We start from the raw sequence: 21,813 nt of genomic DNA, 5'->3' as shown, positions 1-21,813 counted from the left end.
TTTAATTTGAGGCCCCAGGTGAATTGGACTTTGGTTCTTGGAGGGTAGGAAACGTAATCCAAGATGGCCCAAATTAGACTAGTCTACGAAGTTCTTGCCTTAATATTACTTGCATGGAAGTATGGGACTGCTGCTGCCTTTGCTGCTTTGTTTACCCCTTTTTGTTGTTGGTAAATAGTGAACGCTACAGACATAAAAGTGCAAGTAGCTTAGTTTTCGAGGCAAGTACTGAGTGAATATTAATTAAAGTATGTGAGGACAATGGCATACAGATGTAGCTACATCAGAACTAACTTTTGGGATATTTAAACTTATTAATAAGATAGTCGAACTGAATCAAGCAAAGTCTTTGAATTCAAAATGAATTAAAATTTTAAAATAATTATTTAAATTTAGTTTCACTTTTTTTATGAGTTTAAAATTTAATTTGAGTTTGATTCATTTAAATATTATCGAGTTTTTAATTCAATTGTAGTAAAAGATGTAATTCGTCATCCCAACGACTTCATACGATCGGCCTACAATCATATGTGAGAAGGTAAATCAAGAATATACAATTAGCCACTATTGGAAGGGTATTTTTCTCAGTTTTATCAAGATTTAATCTTTTTTTCATTGTAGCAATATTTATCCCACAATAGCCAACTCAACCATGCTCTTTGGGCTCGATCTTTCAATTCAAGCTTGGTTCATTTAAATATTATCGAGCTCTCAATTGAAACTTGTTTGATTGATTATTAAACTTGATAATTTAAACCTGTTTATTTATTTTAAAAGTTTTTTTGTTTATTCAACATGTTGATAAAAGTGTTATTAATAAATATGATTTATGAATATTGTTTATGAACTTTATTCATAAATATTATTCGCGAACGTTATTTATGAAGATTAACAAGTTAAATATATATGTGTTAAAGTTTGTTTGTTTAATTTAATGAATTGTTCAAGCTTGTTTATTTAATCTATCTTGTGTGTATTGAATGAACATAGGGATGTAAATGAACCAAGTCGCTCGCTAGCTATTCGAACCTCGATTCGATAAAAGCTCGTTTGAGCTCGTTTAATGAGACTCGTTAAGATAAACAAACCAAGCTCAAGCTTCGCAATATTCGGCTCATTAGCTCGTGAACATGTTCGTTAAGCTTATTAAGTAACTTTTAAATAAAAAAATAGTTTTGATATTGAATTTATAGATTGTACACTCTACTTATGAAAAATATAAACAAATATGTTAAATTTATTTATTAGAATAAAATTATAAATTTTAATAACAATATTATAATTTTCTCTAAATATATAATTTAGTTTTTAATGAATATTTAAATTTATGATTTATATTTATTAAGCTCGTTTAGGCTCGATAAAAGCTCGAATAAGCTCATGAGCCATGAATATATTCGTTAAATAAAGCTCGAGCTCGGCTCGATTATAAACGAGCCAAGCTTAAACATTCAAGGGTTCAGCTCGGCTCGGCTCGACTCGATTACACACCTAAATGAACATAAACAATCTCTTACCAAATTAAACACCAAGCTTGTTTATAAACGTTTGGTTCATTTACAGTCCTAATTGCATGGATAGCAAATACCACTTAGGACATCTCTAATGGTTAAAACTTTAAATGTGTTTTTTACAATCCCAATATGCTACATTAATAATACAAAAAAATATTGAAACATCTCAAATGACATCTCCAATTATTAGAGCTCTAAATGATTTTTTTTTATGATCTCAATATGTCACATTAACAATATAAAAATTTATTAAAACATCTCCAATGGTTAGAGCTCTAAATTATTATTATTTTTTGTGATCTAATTTATAATATTAATTACATGATTCCATACATACTACATCAATTTCCGCATCCGGGACTATGATGTAGTGGAAGGACGTCCAATTGTCATCCAAATATCCACAGTTTAATTCCCAACTACAGCGCATTTGCAAGAATTTCTCCAAATGAGATGCGCAACTAAAGGATGCTGAGCTTCTGGGTTGTGTGCCACGAGTGCTTCCCGATTTATTCTAGCGGTTGGTGAAAAACTTTTGTAGGGTCGAACCGATCATCCTAGGTTTGACAATACCTAACCTGGTTAATTATTTTTTTTACATCAATTTTCAGATAAAAGAATATATTTAAATTTTCACTACTATTTTTAAACTACAAATCTCAAATCTCACATCTAGATTTAAAGCTTTTTATTCCCTTTTTTTAATTTTGACTATTACTCTTATACTATAAATCTTAAATGACACTTCTATCATAATTCAAGATTTTTTATTTAATTATTTTTTAAATGTTACAAATCTCTCATTTGGCATTCGAAATGCAGCTCATTCATTGGACTGTACGGGCTGGAGTTAGCAGAAAATTGGAATCTGAATCATCACTGAGAAGGTACAGAAACAAACAAACTCCGGTTTAACATAACGTCTGCGGTTCGAAACTAGACACCCTACATAACTCCAAGAATGGTACACACTATACGCCTCTTGTTTCACCAACATAAAAAACGACATCTTCTGAACTTTCCGAAATGAAAAGGCTGCTTTCTCTTGGGCCCTGAGCCACTGGTACGAATTCAATGTAAATACGGGATCTTCTCTGTCAATAATTAACTAACGAAGGTTTAGGTCCTAAAAGATACGACGCATTGCATTTTGAGGGAAAAGAAGTCAATAAGCTGATTTCACCTTTCTTGGTCTTTTCTTAAAAGAAAACTCCTTCAGGTCTGTTCGAGTGTCGCAGAAAGCTCGGCACACAGTGCCCTCCTGTGCATCTCGACGTGACCACCACACCAGCAACAATCTCCTGTGCTTCCAGGTAAATCCCTCCAATTTACATTAATTCAAGAGGCTTTCGATTCCATGGGTCAAAGGATAATTACAATATATTCGTCCTATATATAATATATATTCACATCAGAAGGACACTGAGATGAGAGAACGGCCACCACCCACTTGACGCTGCACTGCTTGCTTTAATTTATACAAGTCGATCGTTCTGGAGATGTCAAACATGCGGACATGAGATTTAACTGTTCGATCGATGCACTGATCCATCGTCAACAGCGACTCATGCAGATAGATACCTTTCGGCCATTCATTATTAATTATATTATTATAACACAAATAAGCTAAACTAGCTTCTTTGATCAAGGGGATCGATGGATTTAGGTTGAGTAATAGAAGTTACGCCCGTACGTTACTCCATCAAAACAAACCTCTAGCCAACTGTGCTGTAGGGGATAAGAATGTTGCAGGCGATAAAGTGCATGGAAAATGCAAGGAGGGAACCGTAATATATAGGATCTTTATTTTGGCGTCATGTAATTAGATATAGCTAATCTTGTGTGGTAATTAATTGATGGTTAAATTTTATTGTGAATAAGATTTTAGTCTTACATTGATATTTTCAAGGTATATTGATTAGTTTATATTGATTTACTTGATTATATGAACAAATACATAGGGAGAGACTCTTTCTCACGTGTGAATGCGCATGAGGAGGTACAAATCTAGGTCCGGATTGTACTGAACCAAGTTGAATCGTGTGCGAGCACGACCTGCGTGCACTGAATGTCGGACCGATTTGGGCAAAATTTGTCCAATTGGAACAATTAATATTTTGCCATATAGATTCTTTTTGGGACCCACACAGAAAAGATAAAGCTCTCCACCTACGTTCCTCCTCCTCTGTTGTGCATCTTTTTCTTGGTGAAATGCCTGTGATAGCAATCGTGTACCTCTGAGTTCGCCACAACCATCAATACTTGGCGTGCATCATGATTAACCGTTGTATTCTAAGAACAGACTGTCTGAGAAAATCTCGAAGCACAACCGAAGGTGGGATGAATTTGTTTCAAGAAAACTGCGTCCAGTACAGGCCTCAGTTCGCTTTGCCCGCTCGGGCTGCTCTGCCTTTAGGCCGCTCGACCTTCTATTGTTAGGCACCTTTGCCCTCTTGGGTTGATCTACTGATTTGGCCGCTCGATCGCACTACCCGATCAATTAATTTACTCGGTTGATCACTCAGTCTAATTTGTGACTCAGCTGCCTTGCTCAGTCGACTGCTCTGCGCCATTCAGCTTGATCAACCATTCTATTGTACTATTCGCTCAGAAGCTGTACTCGGTCGGCAATTCTGCTCTACTCGTCCACAAAGACTCGACATTCAACAATCTCCATTGCTCGACCTCTTAGTTGACCGGACGTTGGGCCCACTCGCCTATCTGTCCGCTCGGCTGATCTGCCAGCTCTATCACTTAGCTGTTCTGTCTCACGGTCCACTCTACCCACTCGGTTACTATGCAGTTTGCACTCAACATTTAAGAGTATCCACATCAACTACCTTATCTAAAGATTTTATCTTAAATTTTGGATAGGGTAGCTAAAAACCTTTTGTTTCAGTTATCTTATCCATTTCCTAAATTTAGATTTGATGAATAGTGATTCTCTAAATTTAGGGAATGAACCCCTACCCTAAAAATAAAATAATATATTTTTTAATCTATCTCCTTCCACTAAATCTTTTTAATCTCTCTTATTCCACTCATTCTATAAATATAATAATAAAAAATAAAAAAAAAAGAGAAGAAAATAATAAAAAATTAAGGATGATAGAAATTTTAAGATATTTGATGTAGTGTGTAATGAAAAATGATTATCTAAATTTAATAAAGTAAATTATTTATCTTAAATTTTAGATATAGTAATAGAAAATTGACTGTTTAAAAAAATTAGCCCCCATTATATTAATAGCTTGAAATTCTCAATTCAAATTAGATAAATTAAATTAAATTTTATATAATTTACATTCGACTACTTCCTCATCATCTCCCAACGTTTACATGGGTAAGAAGTAGGCAGGTGAGGACAGGGAGTCGGCTCTGTTCAGCTCAGCAGCAAGTGGCCGCAATGGTGACTCGTATATATGATGGAGAAATTAAGCGAGGGGGGAGTTGGAAAATCGCTTTAAGAAAACACGCTTTGAAGCTTATAATTACTCAGCTTCTTCCTTCTGCTTCTCTACTAAAACCCCCTCACACCCTCCTCCACTTTCTCAATCCCCACACTCCCTATCTACCTAGCTACCTTCATTTTCTACAAATCTGATCCAAAGGAGGAAAAAGAGTATCCCCGGCCCCTTCGGCTTCTAAAGGCGCCAGCTTCCGCCATTATTGTTGTTGATCTGTTGCCTGCGTCACGGGAACAACGAGAAAACTCCATCAAGAAGCTTGCTTTTTGACACCAAAAGTGCCCCGGGGGGATCGCCCACGCATTGCGCGCTCAAAGATTCGATTTATTATTATTATTATTATTTTTGATCTTTGACGATGACAATGGCGACGAAGATCGGCGAAGGCGGAGGAGCGAGGCGAGGGCGGGACGGGAACAAGGTGCGGCCGGCGTACCTCGGTGTCCGGATGCGGGCGTGGGGGAAGTGGGTGTCGGAGATCCGGGAGCCGCGCAAGAAGTCGCGCATCTGGCTGGGGACGTTCTCGACGCCGGAGATGGCCGCGCGGGCGCACGACGTCGCCTCCCTCAGCATCAAGGGCGCCTCCGCGGTGCTCAACTTCCCCGAACTCGCCGCCTCGCTCCCCCGCCCGGCCACCCTCGCTCCCCGCGACGTCCAGGCCGCCGCTGCCAAGGCCGCCGCGATGGTTCCCCCGCCACCCTCGCCGAAATCCCCCGAGGACCCGTACACCTCCGACGAGCTCGGCGAGATTGTGGAGCTGCCGCGGCTCGGCGTCCTCGACTCGGCCGATGCTGGTTGCGAGTTCGTCTACCACGACCCTTGGTCACCGTGGGCAGAAACCGGTTTCGGATGCGGGTTCGGGTTCGAATTCGAATTCGAGTCGAGTGAGAGTTGGACTCAGTCAGACGGCTGGGACTTGACCGGATTCGGAACTCTCATATGAACCCATCAAAACTCATTTCTCAAACTCCGATAAAACTTGCAAAGGCTTTATAATTTTTATAATATATATGCCTAATTAATCAGGTATATTTATCTATATATATATATATATAATTTAAATTTATCTTATCTTTTTGTGCTTTTTCAAGTTAAAAATGAACATGTATAGTCCTTTCGAAAATGATTAAAACAATAAAATGTGGTATGTGATTGTGTGAAATAAAAAAAAAAAAAATAAGGGCTAGTTTGAGTTGCCCAACTTGAGTTTTCTACTACATTATTTTAAGTTCCTCTTGGCAAAATTTTATATTTTTTCCCCATCAAAAAGCAAAGTTTTGTTAGGAAAAAATGGATAATTAAAGAAAAATAATTAATTTGGTCTTCACAATGAATTTGATAGAAAAATAATAAAAAATTAAAGAAAACTATGGACTGAAATGTGCCAACAATGCTAGCTAAATTTAATAAAAACAGTCTCCTATTTCATCTCTCACATTCTTTTTTGTTTTCTCTTTGAATAAAATTGGTTTTCATTGTAAAACAATTAGCACCACCTACACCTAAATATAAAATATTATATTTCTCTTTGAAAGATCACTGTATTATATATTTCTTTTAGACTAAACCCCATTTGGAGCCTTGTGTTCTGTTGCAAGTCTATAAACAGAATATAATTCATACAGAAAAAAATATATAGTTTGCTTGACTTTTTGTTTTTTTTTAAAAAAAAAAAGATTTTCTTCTCATTCTTTATTAAACATGACTTTGCTTAATTCTTGATTTAGTGTCCAATCCATTTTAAAAACATTAATTATATCATTGAGATGGCATGGCTCTTTTAAATATTTTATGAAAATTATTTCAAAGTCAAACACACTACTATGGGAACAGTGGGAATGTTTGTATATTTATATGTGACCTTGATATAATTTGGAGAATAAATTAATGTGGCAATTTGCAAGGGTTATGAGTGTTGGGTTGTGTTTTTTTGGCCTCTTTCCAGCTAGTTGTTTGACAAATAGCATCATCAATGAATGGATTTAGATTTGAATATTAATGTTTTACAATATAGAAAGTAAACAAAATGAGCCACATTTGTGTAGAAATAAAATTAAAATGTCGATATCTTTGACAAAGGGAAAAAGAATATCTATTATCACCAATGGAACCTTCATTTCCTCCACTATAGGGAATTCTAAATGAGTGATGTCACACGGCAAAATGATCTATATTTATTGATATTTTAGCGATATAGGTTTGTTAGTTATCAATTGTTTAATTAGGATCTACTTTTTGTTAATGGGCAAGTAGTCTTGTTTTTTTGAATATTGTGGTCATTTTACTTTATTTTTTATGTTAATTGTAAGATAATAAATGTAATTATATTTAGAAAAACTTGTATATTGTTTATTATTGTCGCATTGTATCATTCATTTTTGCATTTTTTTATTCCAAGTCAAACATATATATATATATATCATCATTTGTTCATAGCCATCAATATGAATCATCTTCTAATTGAGTTTTTTTAATGTATATTCTTCATATATTTGTTTTTATCAACGATAAATTTTAATAGTCAGAATCTAACCAACCAAAAAATAAATATAAAATGTTTCATTTTAACTGATCAAATTTTAATCATTTAGTATTATCCTTTTACAAATTTATCCAATGTGATTTTTAGCTATTGTACTAATTTAACTTGAAATTAATTATTCATAAAGTGGAGAAAATAATGATTGTATCACCATCAATATAATAACTCAAGATACATATTCAACATCTCTAGCTAGCAAAAGAGGGGGTCACACATTCTTTAAATGAGCCACACATTCTAGACCAAATCAAAGATAAAATTCAATGAGCCACTCCTACAGAAACAGGTTGCCATGTATTTAAATTTTTTCCTTTACTATTTGATTAATTAAACAAACAAGGAATATAATAAAATAAGATCGAAATTAATGTTGATCAAATATTTAAAAATTTCAACACTCAGATCTTTGTTTTCCTTTTTCCTGACACAATAATGATGAACACAGCCGACGGGCCGCCAGTATCTATCCACGTATCAATTTATCCTGTCAAGAGCAGTCAATCATATTATTGGACAGCAAGATTATCAAAGATTCTTAATTCATGTTAGTCGTTGCATCCGGTCACATCCACGAATTGGTTGGCAATATTTTGTCCTTTTCTTATATCTTGGGAAAATTTACATGGAGTCTTTAATTATAATTTAAATTTTATTTATAGTTTTTATTGCTAAAAAGTTTTTTATTTTCATTTCTTAATCATTTTATTGGATATCAATTTATTTAATTATCTTTTATATTTTTTTAATATAAAAAATTTAAAAATGAGTATATATTTTTTTAAATTCAATATATTAAATTAAAATTTGTATATTTTCTATCAAATTTAGCATGTTTTTTTTAAATAATGCATAATTAGATGAAAAATATATTAGATTATCTTTAAATTATGTTTAATTTAGGAGGAATTATATTAAGTTGGAAAAAAATCATACTCAATTTTTCATTCTTTAACCAAATATAATGGATACCAATTTATCTAATTGTCCTAGTATTTTTATGTATAAAAAGTCTAAAAATGAATATAATTTCTCTTAAATTCAGTATATTAAACTAAAATAATCTACCTAATTTAATTGAATTAAATTTGTCATATTGTATATTTTCTAGTGTTTTTTCACCTCAATTAGATGTAGTGGAGAATCCAGACAAAAAGGAAGAGGGTGCTCAAAGAAATGAGCTGGAGCTTGTCTTCTTTCTCGTCGCTCCTCGGTCTACAACATACTGGTGGAATTTTCCGAGAACAATGAGGTACTCAAGCATACCCTCGCTCCCCCTAGATCCGCCACTGATTGGATGAAAAATATACTAGATTTTTTTAAAATAATGTTCAATTGGAAAAATATATTAAATTCTTTTAAAATAGTTATAAATTTAGGAGGAATTATATTAAATGGGAAAAAATTATGCTAATTTTGATAAAAAAAAATATATTTAATTTTAGTTTAAAGTGTCGAATTTAAAAAAAATTATATTTATTTTTAAATTTTTTATTTTATAAAATTATAAGATACAATTAGGTAACTATATTTGTATGAGAAGTAAATAAAATTTTCCATGTAAGAAGTAGAAATAAAGATCTTTTTTAGAGATAAGGATTGTATACAAAGTTGAAGTTGTATTTAAAGATTTTTCTTGAATTTACTTTATATATATATATATATATATATCCACTGTACAGTCGTTTTCTTTTACTAGGATCGTTTTCAGGTCCCATAAATAGTTATCATCGAATTAAATCAACGTTACTGATCGTGTGTGTTTTCATGAGGATAAACTGAGACGTAGTTAGAAAAATGCATCCAGTTCATTTTCTGAAAGGGTGACGAGATGACAGCGTGAAATGAAAGCACCGGTGCTGTCGGTAAAGCCTACGTGACTGTCCCTCCCTGCATTGCAAATAGAACGCACACAACAACTCTGCCACGCTCTTTGCGCACATTTTTTAATAATGCCGACACGAAACGAAACAGGGAATATTGGAATTCCGCACGTTGATTCTCTATCTCTTTCCAAATGATTCGGCGAGATTTTTCTTTGTCGTATAATTTCTGTATCTCGGAAAAAAAATCCTCGATCGTATTTCTACCGATATGAGTAGTGGCCATTTTTTTACAGCACGAGGGTCCGGGAGGATTGCGGCGGCGTCGTTCCGGTTGACCGCGGCGGATCCGCGGGATTACTGTCGGACGCGAATCGGGCGTTCGGAACGGCTAGCTGCGGCGGATTTTCCTGTTGACCGAGGCGGATCCGGTGGGATTGATGTCGGACGCGAATGGTACTGTCGGCGTTGCCGCTGCGTGCCACGTATGCCGCCGTATTCTGCAGTCAAACTGACATGTGACGAGACTGGATATCCTGCGTGCGGATTTGAACGTCTGATCACGGCTGCATGCATTGGGGCCTAAATCTGAATTAAAGTTTGTGATGATGACCCAAGTTTATTATATTCGTGACAGCTGACCAGCTTGCACCACATTCGTAACACCAATTGCACAACATTAGTTGCAAAAACAAACAAGAAGCTAAGTAAACTTGAAAGAAAGATAAGATGAAATTAACTATTATGCAAGTTGGAAAACAATTGTTGATACCAATTCATACTCTATATAATATTCAATCCACTACCACCAATCCACACTGGGTATGAGCATGACTTCAATCATGGATGGATTTATAATTGAAAAAACACCAAACAATTGCATCAAGCTACTACCAGACTGTTGTGCAATTTTAGGGATCATGATTGCATCGAGCACCAATCATGACAAAGTGCATCAAATATTGATGCAATCGATCTTTGATCAAGATTGATCCAGTCAATCAAACTTGAATTAACTCAAGTTGAGTTTTGATATTTGATCAATATGTTAGTTGGGCATCAAGTCAAAATTGACTGAATACTTAACAGTCGATAAATATGTTAGTTAGTAAATGAGTCATAATTGATCGAACACTTGGCAGTCGAAAGTCCATTTATAGAGTTGACATGAGTTGAGAAGTCCAAGTGGATCACGATTGATCAAACACTTAAAGGTCCAAAGTCCAACAAGAAATTGTAAGAGGAAAGTGTTAGTGTAATTGATACTAATAATTGAACTTTGATTTTGATGAACAACAAATGGTTAAAGTTAAATTATGTGTGATCTGATACTTTTGTCGAGTGTGTATGAATTGATGGGTTTAGAGTACCTGACACCAAGCTGAAGCTCAATTAGGTTTGAGGATTGATAATTGACATGAAATCTAAGTAGGTCAAGATGTGACTTGATATCTGGCAAGAAGTCCAGCTAGGTGTGCATGACCTAATAGCTGGTTGAAGTCCAATTGGGTATGCGGATCTGACAATTGACAGGAAAATCTGGTGGATCAAGAATCAAGTCAAGTAACTACAAATATTAAGTGAAGGTAAGTCACTGGAGGAAAGTTATCTAGTGAGGATGAGTACTAGTGGAACTATAGGTGTTGGTCTTGCTTAGAGTCATTTTGGAAGTTTAAACTGAGATCATGACTAGATCCTGGTTTTGGTAAGACATGATCTAATTGATAATGTCATTTTATATTGTGCTAACTTTGTATAGTAGGTTATACTTTAATTTTGGACTAACACATTTTACAGAGGTAAAATACATAAACAAGCATCGGATGAACAGTATCCAAGGCGCTTCGGAGGTGCGAGGAAGCACCTTGGATCCAACGGAGGCGCCCTTGCGCTAATAAACTTTAGGGATAGAAGTTTGTTACGCAAAGGCACCCTAAAGCACGTTGGAGGAACTGTAGGTTATCGGTGGCTAGCTAGAAGGGGGTTGGATAGCTAGGTCACCCCAATTGATCGCTTCTTCTCTACACGATTAGTTTACGCAAGCAGAAATACAAAAACTAAAGCAATGAAGGTAAACAAGAATACAAACGCTAACACGAATCCTTTACGTGGTTCAGAGATTGCTTGCTCATACTCCACGACGTATCCTTGAGGTGGACGAACCCTTGATCCTTCGGTGGATCAATCCCCGACAATCTCCGGCTAGATCTTACTCCTTTTCGGTGGAGTACAAGCTCTTACAAATCTATCTTCCTCTTACAAGATGAAGACTTAGATTAGGAGGAAGAGAATGGCTTGGAAGCTTTGGACAATGGCAAATGAGTGATTCAACAATAATTAGTTACTCCTTAATGCCCCAAAGCTTTCCTTAAATAAGAGGAGAGAGTTGATCAACATATCAACTAATCTTGGCACCAGTCGACTGGTACTTCCACCAGTCGACTGGTGCTACCGTTGGAGGTAGCCAATGGCTACTTCACAGCTCCAACGGTTTACTAACGGTCACTTACCAGTTGACTTGTCACTGCTGGCTGAGCGAACAGAATGCTTCTGTTCGCTCCTAGTCGACTGCATAGTCGACTGGACCAGTCGACTGTCACTTCCACCAGTCGACTGGTCTTGGTTACACACTCACACTCATTCTCTCTGGAGTCGCCCTTGAAGCCCTTTTCCTCGGCCTTCGTCCCTTAGATGCACCCGAGCTTGCGGCTCTTCTCCGTGCCATCCTTCACGTTGCCTTAAAGTCCGCTTCCTTCAGCTTCACTTCGTTGCTCCTCGTCCGCGGTCCCTCGGATGCACCATCCTTCACCGATCTCATGGACCCGAGCCATAGGATGAGCTTCCCAAGCTTAGCCGCACCAAGCTCCTTATGTGTGTTTCACCCAGTCCTGCATGACTCAACCACATATCAAAACAAAATGAAATCCTAACTTAAACTCTTTGATACACACATCAAAACCATGATCGTACCAATCAAACTTGGGTCGATTGCACCAACAATCTCCTCTTTTTTAATGTGTGACAATATGTTTAAGTTAGACACAAATAACAACATGAAAATTAAGCAATATGTAAACATGAGCATAATACGCAAGTTTCCCCTTAACATATGCTCTCAACCTTAATTTTCAAGTTTTACACACAATTAGGTTTCTAACTTAAACCTTCCCATTTCTCCTCCTTTGACATCATCAAAATTTGTACCAAACAAGTACATATACCAAGGTATCAATGTGGACTTAAAAATACCTAAAATCAGCTTCTGAAAGTGCTAGAAAGTAGCTACCAGTCGACTGCCATATGTTGCAGTTGACTGGCACAAACTGATTTCAAATTACAACATTCTGAAGCCAACTTCAGAAATGCATAAAAAATTCCAGAAAATTTGAAAAATCATGAAATTTTGAACACATATTTATTATAATGTTCTTTAACAAGAAAAAATATATTTTCATGAAAATTCATCATATTTTTGGAGTTTTGATAAAAACTCAAACACCTTGAAAATCACTTAAGTTTGTATCAATTTAAAGACTTGTTTTGAATTCATATGTTTTAAAATAATTATACCACAGTAAGTAAAATATATAATTATTTTCAAAACATTTAAGATACCCAACTATGATCTATGGGCAAGATGCCCATTAATTAAACATTTGCTTTCCTCATAGTTGACCTATGATCTCTAAAAATTGATACATTTCATAACTCATCAAAATACCATAAGCATAAGTGAATTATTTGTATCATCCTATCATCTCACATTTATGGTTAGAAAATAATGAAAGTCATTGTGAGATGCAATAAAGGTAACCTCTACTTATCCCTCTTTATCACAAATTTCTATCAAGGCTAAGTGCTCCCCCTTAAGGTCTCAAGTCAACCATATAGAAAAAATTAGAATTATGATTTCCATGGTTGACTTGACTCTAAATCCTTTAATCCTTGAGGATTGATTTTGGTACCCCAATAGAAATTCTTTCTAATTGGGTTAACCAAATATTCCTTGGGGATTCAATTTCTATCTATGGTCTTATTTTTTGATTGCTCCCTAACAAGTAGACAATTATAGGTCTTTTCATTATTGGGTTCATTGTATCCTAATCCATTTTTCTTAAAACTTGCCCTTTGACTCCCAATGATCATATTTAAAGTTTTGGATCCAATTTCAAATTTTCTAAGGGCATTAGTAAGGTATTCTACCTTTTCCCTTAAAACCTTATTTTCTTCTTCCAAGCATGAATCATTTGAATTTGTAGAAGAAGCTTGCATATCATTGTACATAGAACACATGGATTCTAATTTTTCCCGAAGCATGCAAATATCATTTTTCAAAGATGTGTTCTTTCTTTTTTCTTTAAACAAATCATCATTTGTACTTGCAATAATTTTAATTAAAACACAAGGAGGAAGATTATGTACCTCACTTACCAAGAAGTCCGAATCCGAAGTTTGACCTCCCCCTTCACTTGAGCTCCCTTCTTCATCTTCACCTGAGCTCCTTCTTCTCTTTTAGATGAGGTGGAGGCAATACCATCAATTCCCATTAGTGCAAAATGGGATACATGGTGCTCTTCTTCCTCCGATGACGATGGATCATCCCATGTTGCCTTAAGGTTTTTGACCTTCTTCCCTTTTTATTTTGACTTCGTTTTCTCTTCCTTCTTCCTTTCTTCTTTCTTCTTCAAGAGAGGGCATTTATCTCTCATGTGTCATTCTCCTTGGCAATTATAGCAAATGACCTTCCTAGTTCTACTCTTGCCTCTTGAATTTTTCCTAGCATGAGATTTGTTAGTAGAAAAAGATTTAAATATTTTTCTCATCTTCTTTATCATATATGCCTCTTGATCGCTATCCATTGAGGCACTTGACTCCTCGGAATCGGAAGATGATTGAGATGGAGCTTTCTTCTTCTTCCCCTTTCCCTTGTTTGCCACAAGGGCTACTCCTCTTGATCTTTCTCCATCTAGCACTTCAACTCATGTCTCATGAAGCTCCATAGCTAGTTGAAAAGAATTCATCTAAAGAGTTCTTCTCTAGGTCCTTTGAAATGTAGAACGAGTCTACAATTGAGCTCCATGTTGAGTTTCTTGGGAAAGCATTGATGACTTTCATCATAATGCCCTGGTTAGAGAGTTTCTCACCTACACTTGTTAATTTACTTAAAATTTCTTTAATTTTAGCATGTAGTGAAGATACCTTTTCTCCTTTTTCAAGTTTAATGTTGTTGAGTTGAGTTCGGAAAAGATCTCTTCTTGCTAACTTTGCCTCCGATGTGCCTTCATGAAGCTCTATGAGTCTTTCCCTCAAATCCTTGGCACTTGTGTAGTTCCCAATCCGAGTTACTTCTTGTTGAGGAAGCACACTCAAGAGATGGTGCATTGCTCTTGAGTTTGCTACGTGCTCTTCTCTTTGCTTCTTGCTCCATCTTACTTTCTCAATTAACTCATTATTTTGATCCCTAGGCATCTAAAAATCATTTTCTATGATTAGCATAATGTCAAAGTCGGTTTTGAAAAATACCTCCATTCTCTTCTTCCACCAAGAGAAGTCTCCTTTGAATTTGGGTGGATGAATACTTGAATCGACCATTTTGATAGTGCTCTTTTCAGCGATTAGTCCGTTGAAGGTATCCTCGCTCTGATACCACTTGTAGATAATCGGTGGCTAGGTAGAAGGGGAGTTGGATAGCTAGGTCACCCCCAATTGATCGCTTCTTCTCTACACGATTAGTTTACACAAGCGGAAATACAAAACTAAAGTAATGAAGGAAAATAAGAATACAAACGCTAACACGAATCCTTTATGTGGTTTGGAGATTGCTTGCTCCTACTCCACAGCGTGTCCTTGAGGTGGACGAACCCTTGATCCTTCGGTGGATCAATCTCCGGCTAGATCTTACTCATTCTCAGTGGAGTACAAGCTCTCACAAATCTCTCTTCCTCTTACAAGATGAAGACTTAGATTAGGAGGAAGAGAATCGCTTGTAAGCTTTGGACAATGGCAAAGGAGTGATTCAACAAAATCAGTTACTCTTTCATGCCCCAAAGCTTCCCTTAAATAAGAGTAGAGAGTTGATCAACATATTAACTAATCTTGGCACCAGTTGACTGGTACTTCCACCAGTCGACTGGTGCTATCGTTGGAGGTAGCTAACGACTACTTCGCAACTCCAATAGTTTGCTAACGGTCACTTACCAGTCGACTGATCGCTGCTAGCTGAATGAACAGAATGCTTCTGTTCGCTCCCAGTTGACTATCACTTCCACCAGTCGATTGGTCCTGGTTACACACTCATCCTCTCCGGAGTCACCCTTGAAGCCCTCTTCCTCGGTCTTCATCCCTCAGATGCACCCGAGCCCGCGACTCCTCTCCGTGCCATCATTCACGTTGCCTTGAAGTCTGCTTCCTTCGTCTTCACTCCGTTGCTTCTCATTCACGGTCCCTCGAATGCACCATCCTTCACCGATCTCATGGAATTGAGCCATAGGATGAGCTTCCCAAGCTTAGCCGCACCAAGCCCCTTATGTGTGTTTCACCCAGTCTTGCATGACTCAACCACATATCAAAATAATATGAAAGCTTAACTTAAACTCTTTGATACACATATCAAAACCATGATCATACCGATCAAACTTGGGTCGATTGCACCAACAGGAACCTCAGAGTGCATTGGAGGTTCCTCAAAGTGCTTGGAGGCACCCTCGCGCGAATAGAAATCAAAGGTCTCAGAGCTGATAGAGTCTGAAGTCTATCCAATTAGTTTTGAGGTTGGAGGTGTCAAAGATGAGGTTGGAGGCACCCTCAACACTCCTTATAAATAGTGTTCGGCTAGCACTTGAGATATGTAACACCCACCCTCCTCCTACTTATAAGGGTGTAGGAAGGGCGGCGCTACGCAAACATACATACATGCATATGCAATCGTTTCAGTAGAAGAATTTAAATTTTAAACATGGAGAAACAAACATTTAAACATGTAAATCTCTTAAAGCATGTAAACATGTAACACATGTGAGCATGCTTAGAATTCTTGCATATAACTTGGTTTAGTATCAATTTCTTGAAATATGATACATGATTGTTTAAAACTAGAGCATAAAGCGTACTAATAAAGAGATGATGAACTACTAACCATGTATATTGTTCTCTAAAGGGGTACTTGGTACTTCTCTAATGAAAGTTCATGATAACTAACCTGATGGAAGTATAGGAGTCTAAACACAAGTATGAACATTAATATGAGGTTCGAAGCATAAACTAAGTACCTAGTCGTCCATCACTTAACACTTCAAGCATGATAAGGAGGTTCTTAGCAATTCTTTAACTAAAACAAGTGCTTATCATTTCAAGGTTTCATGGAAACAAAAGATAGTATAGTTCACATCAAGTAGCAACCATTAAAAGCATCAAATAAAAGAACAAGTTAACATGCAAGACTTAGAACATGCATAAGTCACAAAACAGATCTCTTCCACCCTGCCACTGTCATACACATCTTTGCCCCTCCTGCTGCTCCCTTTAGTTTAGCCATTCTTTATCCTTTTCTGCAGTACAAGGAAAAATAAAACTATAAGCACATAGACTTAGTAAGATCCTTTCCTACTCAGAAAAATCATAAATCATGAATTTAACATAGAGTAGTGACCTGTTCATTTAAATAACATATAGGCATATCACAAGAGTACATCATCTTAAAGTATAAAAATCGCATAGCATGAAATAATATATATACAAGATGTTCTTTTGAAAACATATATTATATAAATACTTAAACATAAATCTCAACATGAGGGTTCGACATTGTACCACATACATGATTTGCGCGTATCCCTAAATAAATCCGAGGTAGCTAATCCCGAACCTACTAGGAAACTAGGCCCGTGCTTCGACCTAGGGGCGACGTAGGAGCCCATCCCCTGGACCTTGCTAGGGTCCGGTACAAGTTATACAAAAGTAAAATAGCATATCATGTTCCTTGTCATAACATAAAGAGTGCTCTTAGTTCCAATTTATAGGGAAACATCTCTTAAGCAATTCATCATACATAAGTCTTACATAAGTATAACATGGTGACGTAAGATTCACCCAACACATAGCATATCATAGGGAACCATTAGTAAGCATGATTGGAGTATTTGTTCTCTTCTAGCTCTAGTAGTTCTCTTGGCCGAAACTTACAAAGGCATAGTACTAGGTTTTAAGCCACATTAAGCATGGAATCATCAAACTAGCATCACATAATACATATCATAACATGGGAGACCTTTAGCAAACATAAATGGGCCTCGAATTTTCCCTTAACCCTAGTTTCTTAAACTTGGCCGAAACTTACAAGAGCATAACCCTAGTTTGTAGGCAACAAGAACTTTACATAACATATTAAGTACCATGGGAGCAAGCACGAGCAAATCTAGTTGAAGTTTAAACTTTCCTAAGCCTTTTTATTTCTTCTTGGCCGAAACTTACAAGGGCATGCTCCTAAGTTTTAAGCAACATCAACCATGAATAACATCTTAATAACATCACATAACATATTAGGTATCATGGGAAAAAGCATAAGCAAGTCTAGTTGGAGTTTAAGCTTTCCTAAGCCTTTTTATTTCTTCTTGGCCGAAACTTACAAGGGCATGATCCTAGGTTTTAAGCAACATCAACCATGAATAACATCTTAATAATATCACATAATATATTAGGTATCATGGGAGAAAGCATAAGCAAGTCTAGTTGGAGTTTAAACTTTCCTAAGCCTTTTTATTTCTTCTTGGCCGAAACTTACAAGGCATGATCCTAGGTTTTAAGCAACATCAACCATGAATAGCATCTTAATAACATCACATAACATATTATGTATCATGGGAGAAAGCATAAGCAAGTCTAGTTGGAGTTTAAACTTTCCTAAGCCTTTTTATTTCTTCTTGGCCGAAACTTACAAGGGCATGATCCTAGGTTTTAAGCAACATCAACCATGAATAGCATCTTAATAACATCACATAACATATTAGGTATCATGAGAGAAAGCATAAGCAAGTCTAGTTGGAGTTTAAACTTTCCTAAGCCTTTTTTATTTCTTCTTGGCCGAAACTTACAAGGGCATGATCCTAGATTTTAAGCAACATAAAAAAAAACAACGAGGAAAACTACTTGTACTGCAGGTGAGGGGAATACTTATATCCTCTTGCTTGGTTTACCACAAGGAGAATACCCTTGGTGGACAGAAAAAGAAGACCTTCCGCTTCTAGGACTCCCCCTTACGTATCTTGCTTTGTAAGAGGGCTTAGACCTTAAGGACTCCTCCTTGTGAAGACTTCTTAGGAAGGAATCCTAGGCTTGATTCCGAAAATGGAGGAGAAGGAGGCTAGTTTCGGTGGAGGGGGGAAGAAGGAGGAAGAAGAAAAAGAATAACTTTTCTTTCCCTTACTCCTATTTATTCTAAATGAAGGGAGAAAGGGAAAACACCTTTTCATTCTTTACTTCATTTACTCTAAGTGAAGGGAGAAAGGGAAAATAAACTTTTCATTCTAAGTGAAGGGAGAAAGGTGTCCCTTCATCTTCCCTACCCTTAACTACAATTTCCCTTTCCTTCCTAATAGCGCACCCCTGTTGGGGCTATTGGTTATCCCATATCACAGAGCTTGTCACTTACTAAAAAGGTTCAAGGTTCGAACCTTGGCCATGTCTCTTTTTGGTTATATTTTTTTTTTTTGAAGAAGGAACCCATATAAAACCTATTCTAACCATGCAAAAATTATATAAAATTGCTAGAGATTTTATGGGTGTTACAAGATAGAACTTCCACATGAGCTCTAACGATCGTTCTGCGACTTTGTCTTCATACTACGACTATACTGCTGCTCTACTGCGCTCGACTACTATCGGAAGACTGACACCAACACATGAACACATCCAGATCTCCATCTTTTGTAGTAGTAATAAATTTAAAATTGTGCTTATTTATTATACTTGCAAAAGGAAATCATACTTTGTATTCAATTTTTAAAGTTAGTGGATTACCCATCGATAGCTCTAAGGGGCTTAGGTCTTGGAGTAGGAGTCGCTGAAGGTTTTGAACCAAGTAACCAATTGTGTTTTGTTTTACTCGTGCTTTCTTTTATTTTATTCCATTGTGCACTTACTTTTTCTTTAAGTTTTCTTTTAAAAAATAAAGTTTTTAAATTCACGTGATTCACACCCCTCTCATATGCTCATCGATCCTATAGAAAGTCTAAGTGGATTATGGTTGATCAGATACTTGAGGAGATGGAGAAAGTCCAAATGAGTCATGGTTAACTAGACACTTGATGATCAAAGATGACAGTGTAGGATCGAGACGTGTTAGAGGGGGGAGGGGCGGGTGAATAACACTCATGGATTTTTCCCATTTTTCATAAAGTACAGAATGAAACGTAGCGGAAAATAGAAAACATAATCGCAAACACAAGTAGGATTTACTTGGTTTGGAGCCTATGACTACTCCTACTACAAAGCCCATGATTGTTGATCTCTTTTATTGGACAACTACTATAGATTTAGAAAGTTACAAGAATGATTACACTTTGAATATAAGGAACTTAACAAAAAAGACAATACCAGCGTCTTAGAAAGATGGATCTTTTGCTAGTCATCGTTAGAGTAGAGTTATGGCGTTGTAGAGATTTTTTTGGAACAATGCGCAGATGCTGAAGATCTTGAAATTTATTGTTTGAAGTGCTAGTTTGAGACCTCCTTTTATAGCCAAGTTGAGCCTGATCTAGATCTACTGATCTCTGGATCACGTATGACTCGACTTTGATCGGTCGACCGATCCTGCTTGGATCGGTCGATCAATCCTGCCTGAATAAATCCATCTTCCCATCTAGATTCTGTCGCTTTGGATGAGTCTTCGTTTAGTCGATCGATCCTACCGTTCAGTGGACCAATCTGCCATTTCTCTTCAGCTTATCTGATCCGATCAGCATGGCCTGATCAGCCTGCTTCTTATCCACTGATCGGTCAACTGAACCCGTCATTCGGTCGACCGATCCTTGGTCGAAACTTAGTCGCAAGCTGATATAATCTCTAGGATTTGGTCGATCAATCCGGACGTTCGGTCGACCGAACAAGGCAAAATCTGAACCTACAAAATTGTTACTTTCCTACAAAATAGAGTTAGAATAATAAGCAAATAACATGTAAAGATAAGTTTTGACAGCCTTCGGAATGTCCGGTCCTGATTTTGAGTTTCGCTGAAACTCTAGGTCGGACCGATGCCTACTGTTCCCTCTTTGGGGAATGCGTCCTCACCTACTACTCTCAGGAGAATTTACCTTTTGCCCGATTGGTCCTTCAGACTTTTGCTTAGCGTCCGAGACTCCAGGATTTCATGTTGAACGTTCGCTCCATGACCCGTCCAAACTTCTACCTGGTGTCTGTGACCCTCAGGATTTTCACTTAGAGTCCTCGACTCTAGGATTTCGCCCAGAGTCCTTGACCCGCTAAGACTTTGCCCAGCTTCCCGAACCAGAGCTTCGTTGCCTAACCGTAGCTAGAACTTTCCAGAACCTACTACCCCCTAAGACCTAAGGTTACCTCCACTTAGGATTTTTCTCCTACTTAGAATCCATTAGGACTTTTGCCTAAAAACACTTAGGACTTTCCTGCAAGCTCAGTCACACTTGTTAGATCACAAAACATTTTAACTTTTGAATCCTTTGCCATAATCAAAACTCAGATTTGATCGTCTGGTGCTCCTTGCACCAATAATCTCATCCTTTTTAATTTTGGCAACTTGATTCAAAAGTTAAGTAAAACATATAGCAACATATAGTTAAAAAATGCAATATATAGCAAAAGTTATATAGTAAAATTTAAGAGATAGAAAAAAAATTAATTTGTTAGCTCCCCCTTAATCCCTTAACTTTCTCTCCCCCTTAACTTTTGAATATTTTCTCCCCCTTTAACATATAACAAAAACAATTTAAGGAAAAAAATACTTTGTCTTTGATAAATACTTTGGAACAAAACTCTTCTTTTTGAGATAGTAGAAAAACTTTGAAAAATTTTCAAGTAGGGAGTTCAACATATATAGTTAAAAACTGTGAAAAAGATTTTGAACAATACTTAAGTTTTTCGAAGGAACGGAACTTAGCTAAAAATATAGTTTTTGAAACTCAACTTTTACTTTTAAAAAAAGACTTAGCTTTTTTTGTAAATCCTTGAAAGAAAACTTTTAAAGGATACTTAATGGTAAAAGAAATTTATCTTTTTCCTTAATAAAAAAGCTTAGCTAAATTCTTACAAAAAAACTTTGTCAAGTACTTAGCTTTTGAAAAATTTAAAACAAACCTAGTTAGATACTTAAAGATTTCATAAAAACTTAGTTAAAAATACTTTTTCAAAAACTTATTTTTCCAGATCTAAGATTTCATAAAAACTTAGTTAAAAATATTTTTTAAAATATTATTTTTCTAGATATAAGATTTTATAAAAAC

General features: G+C 36.3%; 1 protein-coding gene across 1 annotated transcript; it reads left to right on the top strand.

The window, feature by feature from the left end:
* The first annotated feature begins 5,050 nt into the window (after positions 1–5,050).
* Positions 5,051–5,962, top strand: LOC121982696 (dehydration-responsive element-binding protein 3-like). Its single transcript, XM_042535806.1, has one exon. It carries the CDS (start codon positions 5,340–5,342, stop codon positions 5,922–5,924), a length of 585 nt encoding a protein of 194 aa, XP_042391740.1. The 5' UTR covers positions 5,051–5,339; the 3' UTR covers positions 5,925–5,962.
* Positions 5,963–21,813: the final 15,851 nt, after the last annotated feature.

This window comes from Zingiber officinale, chromosome 5A (assembly GCF_018446385.1).
Source record: "Zingiber officinale cultivar Zhangliang chromosome 5A, Zo_v1.1, whole genome shotgun sequence".
NCBI classification, from domain to species: domain Eukaryota; kingdom Viridiplantae; phylum Streptophyta; class Magnoliopsida; order Zingiberales; family Zingiberaceae; genus Zingiber; species Zingiber officinale.
This window is presented reverse-complemented; position numbering and strand designations above follow the sequence as displayed.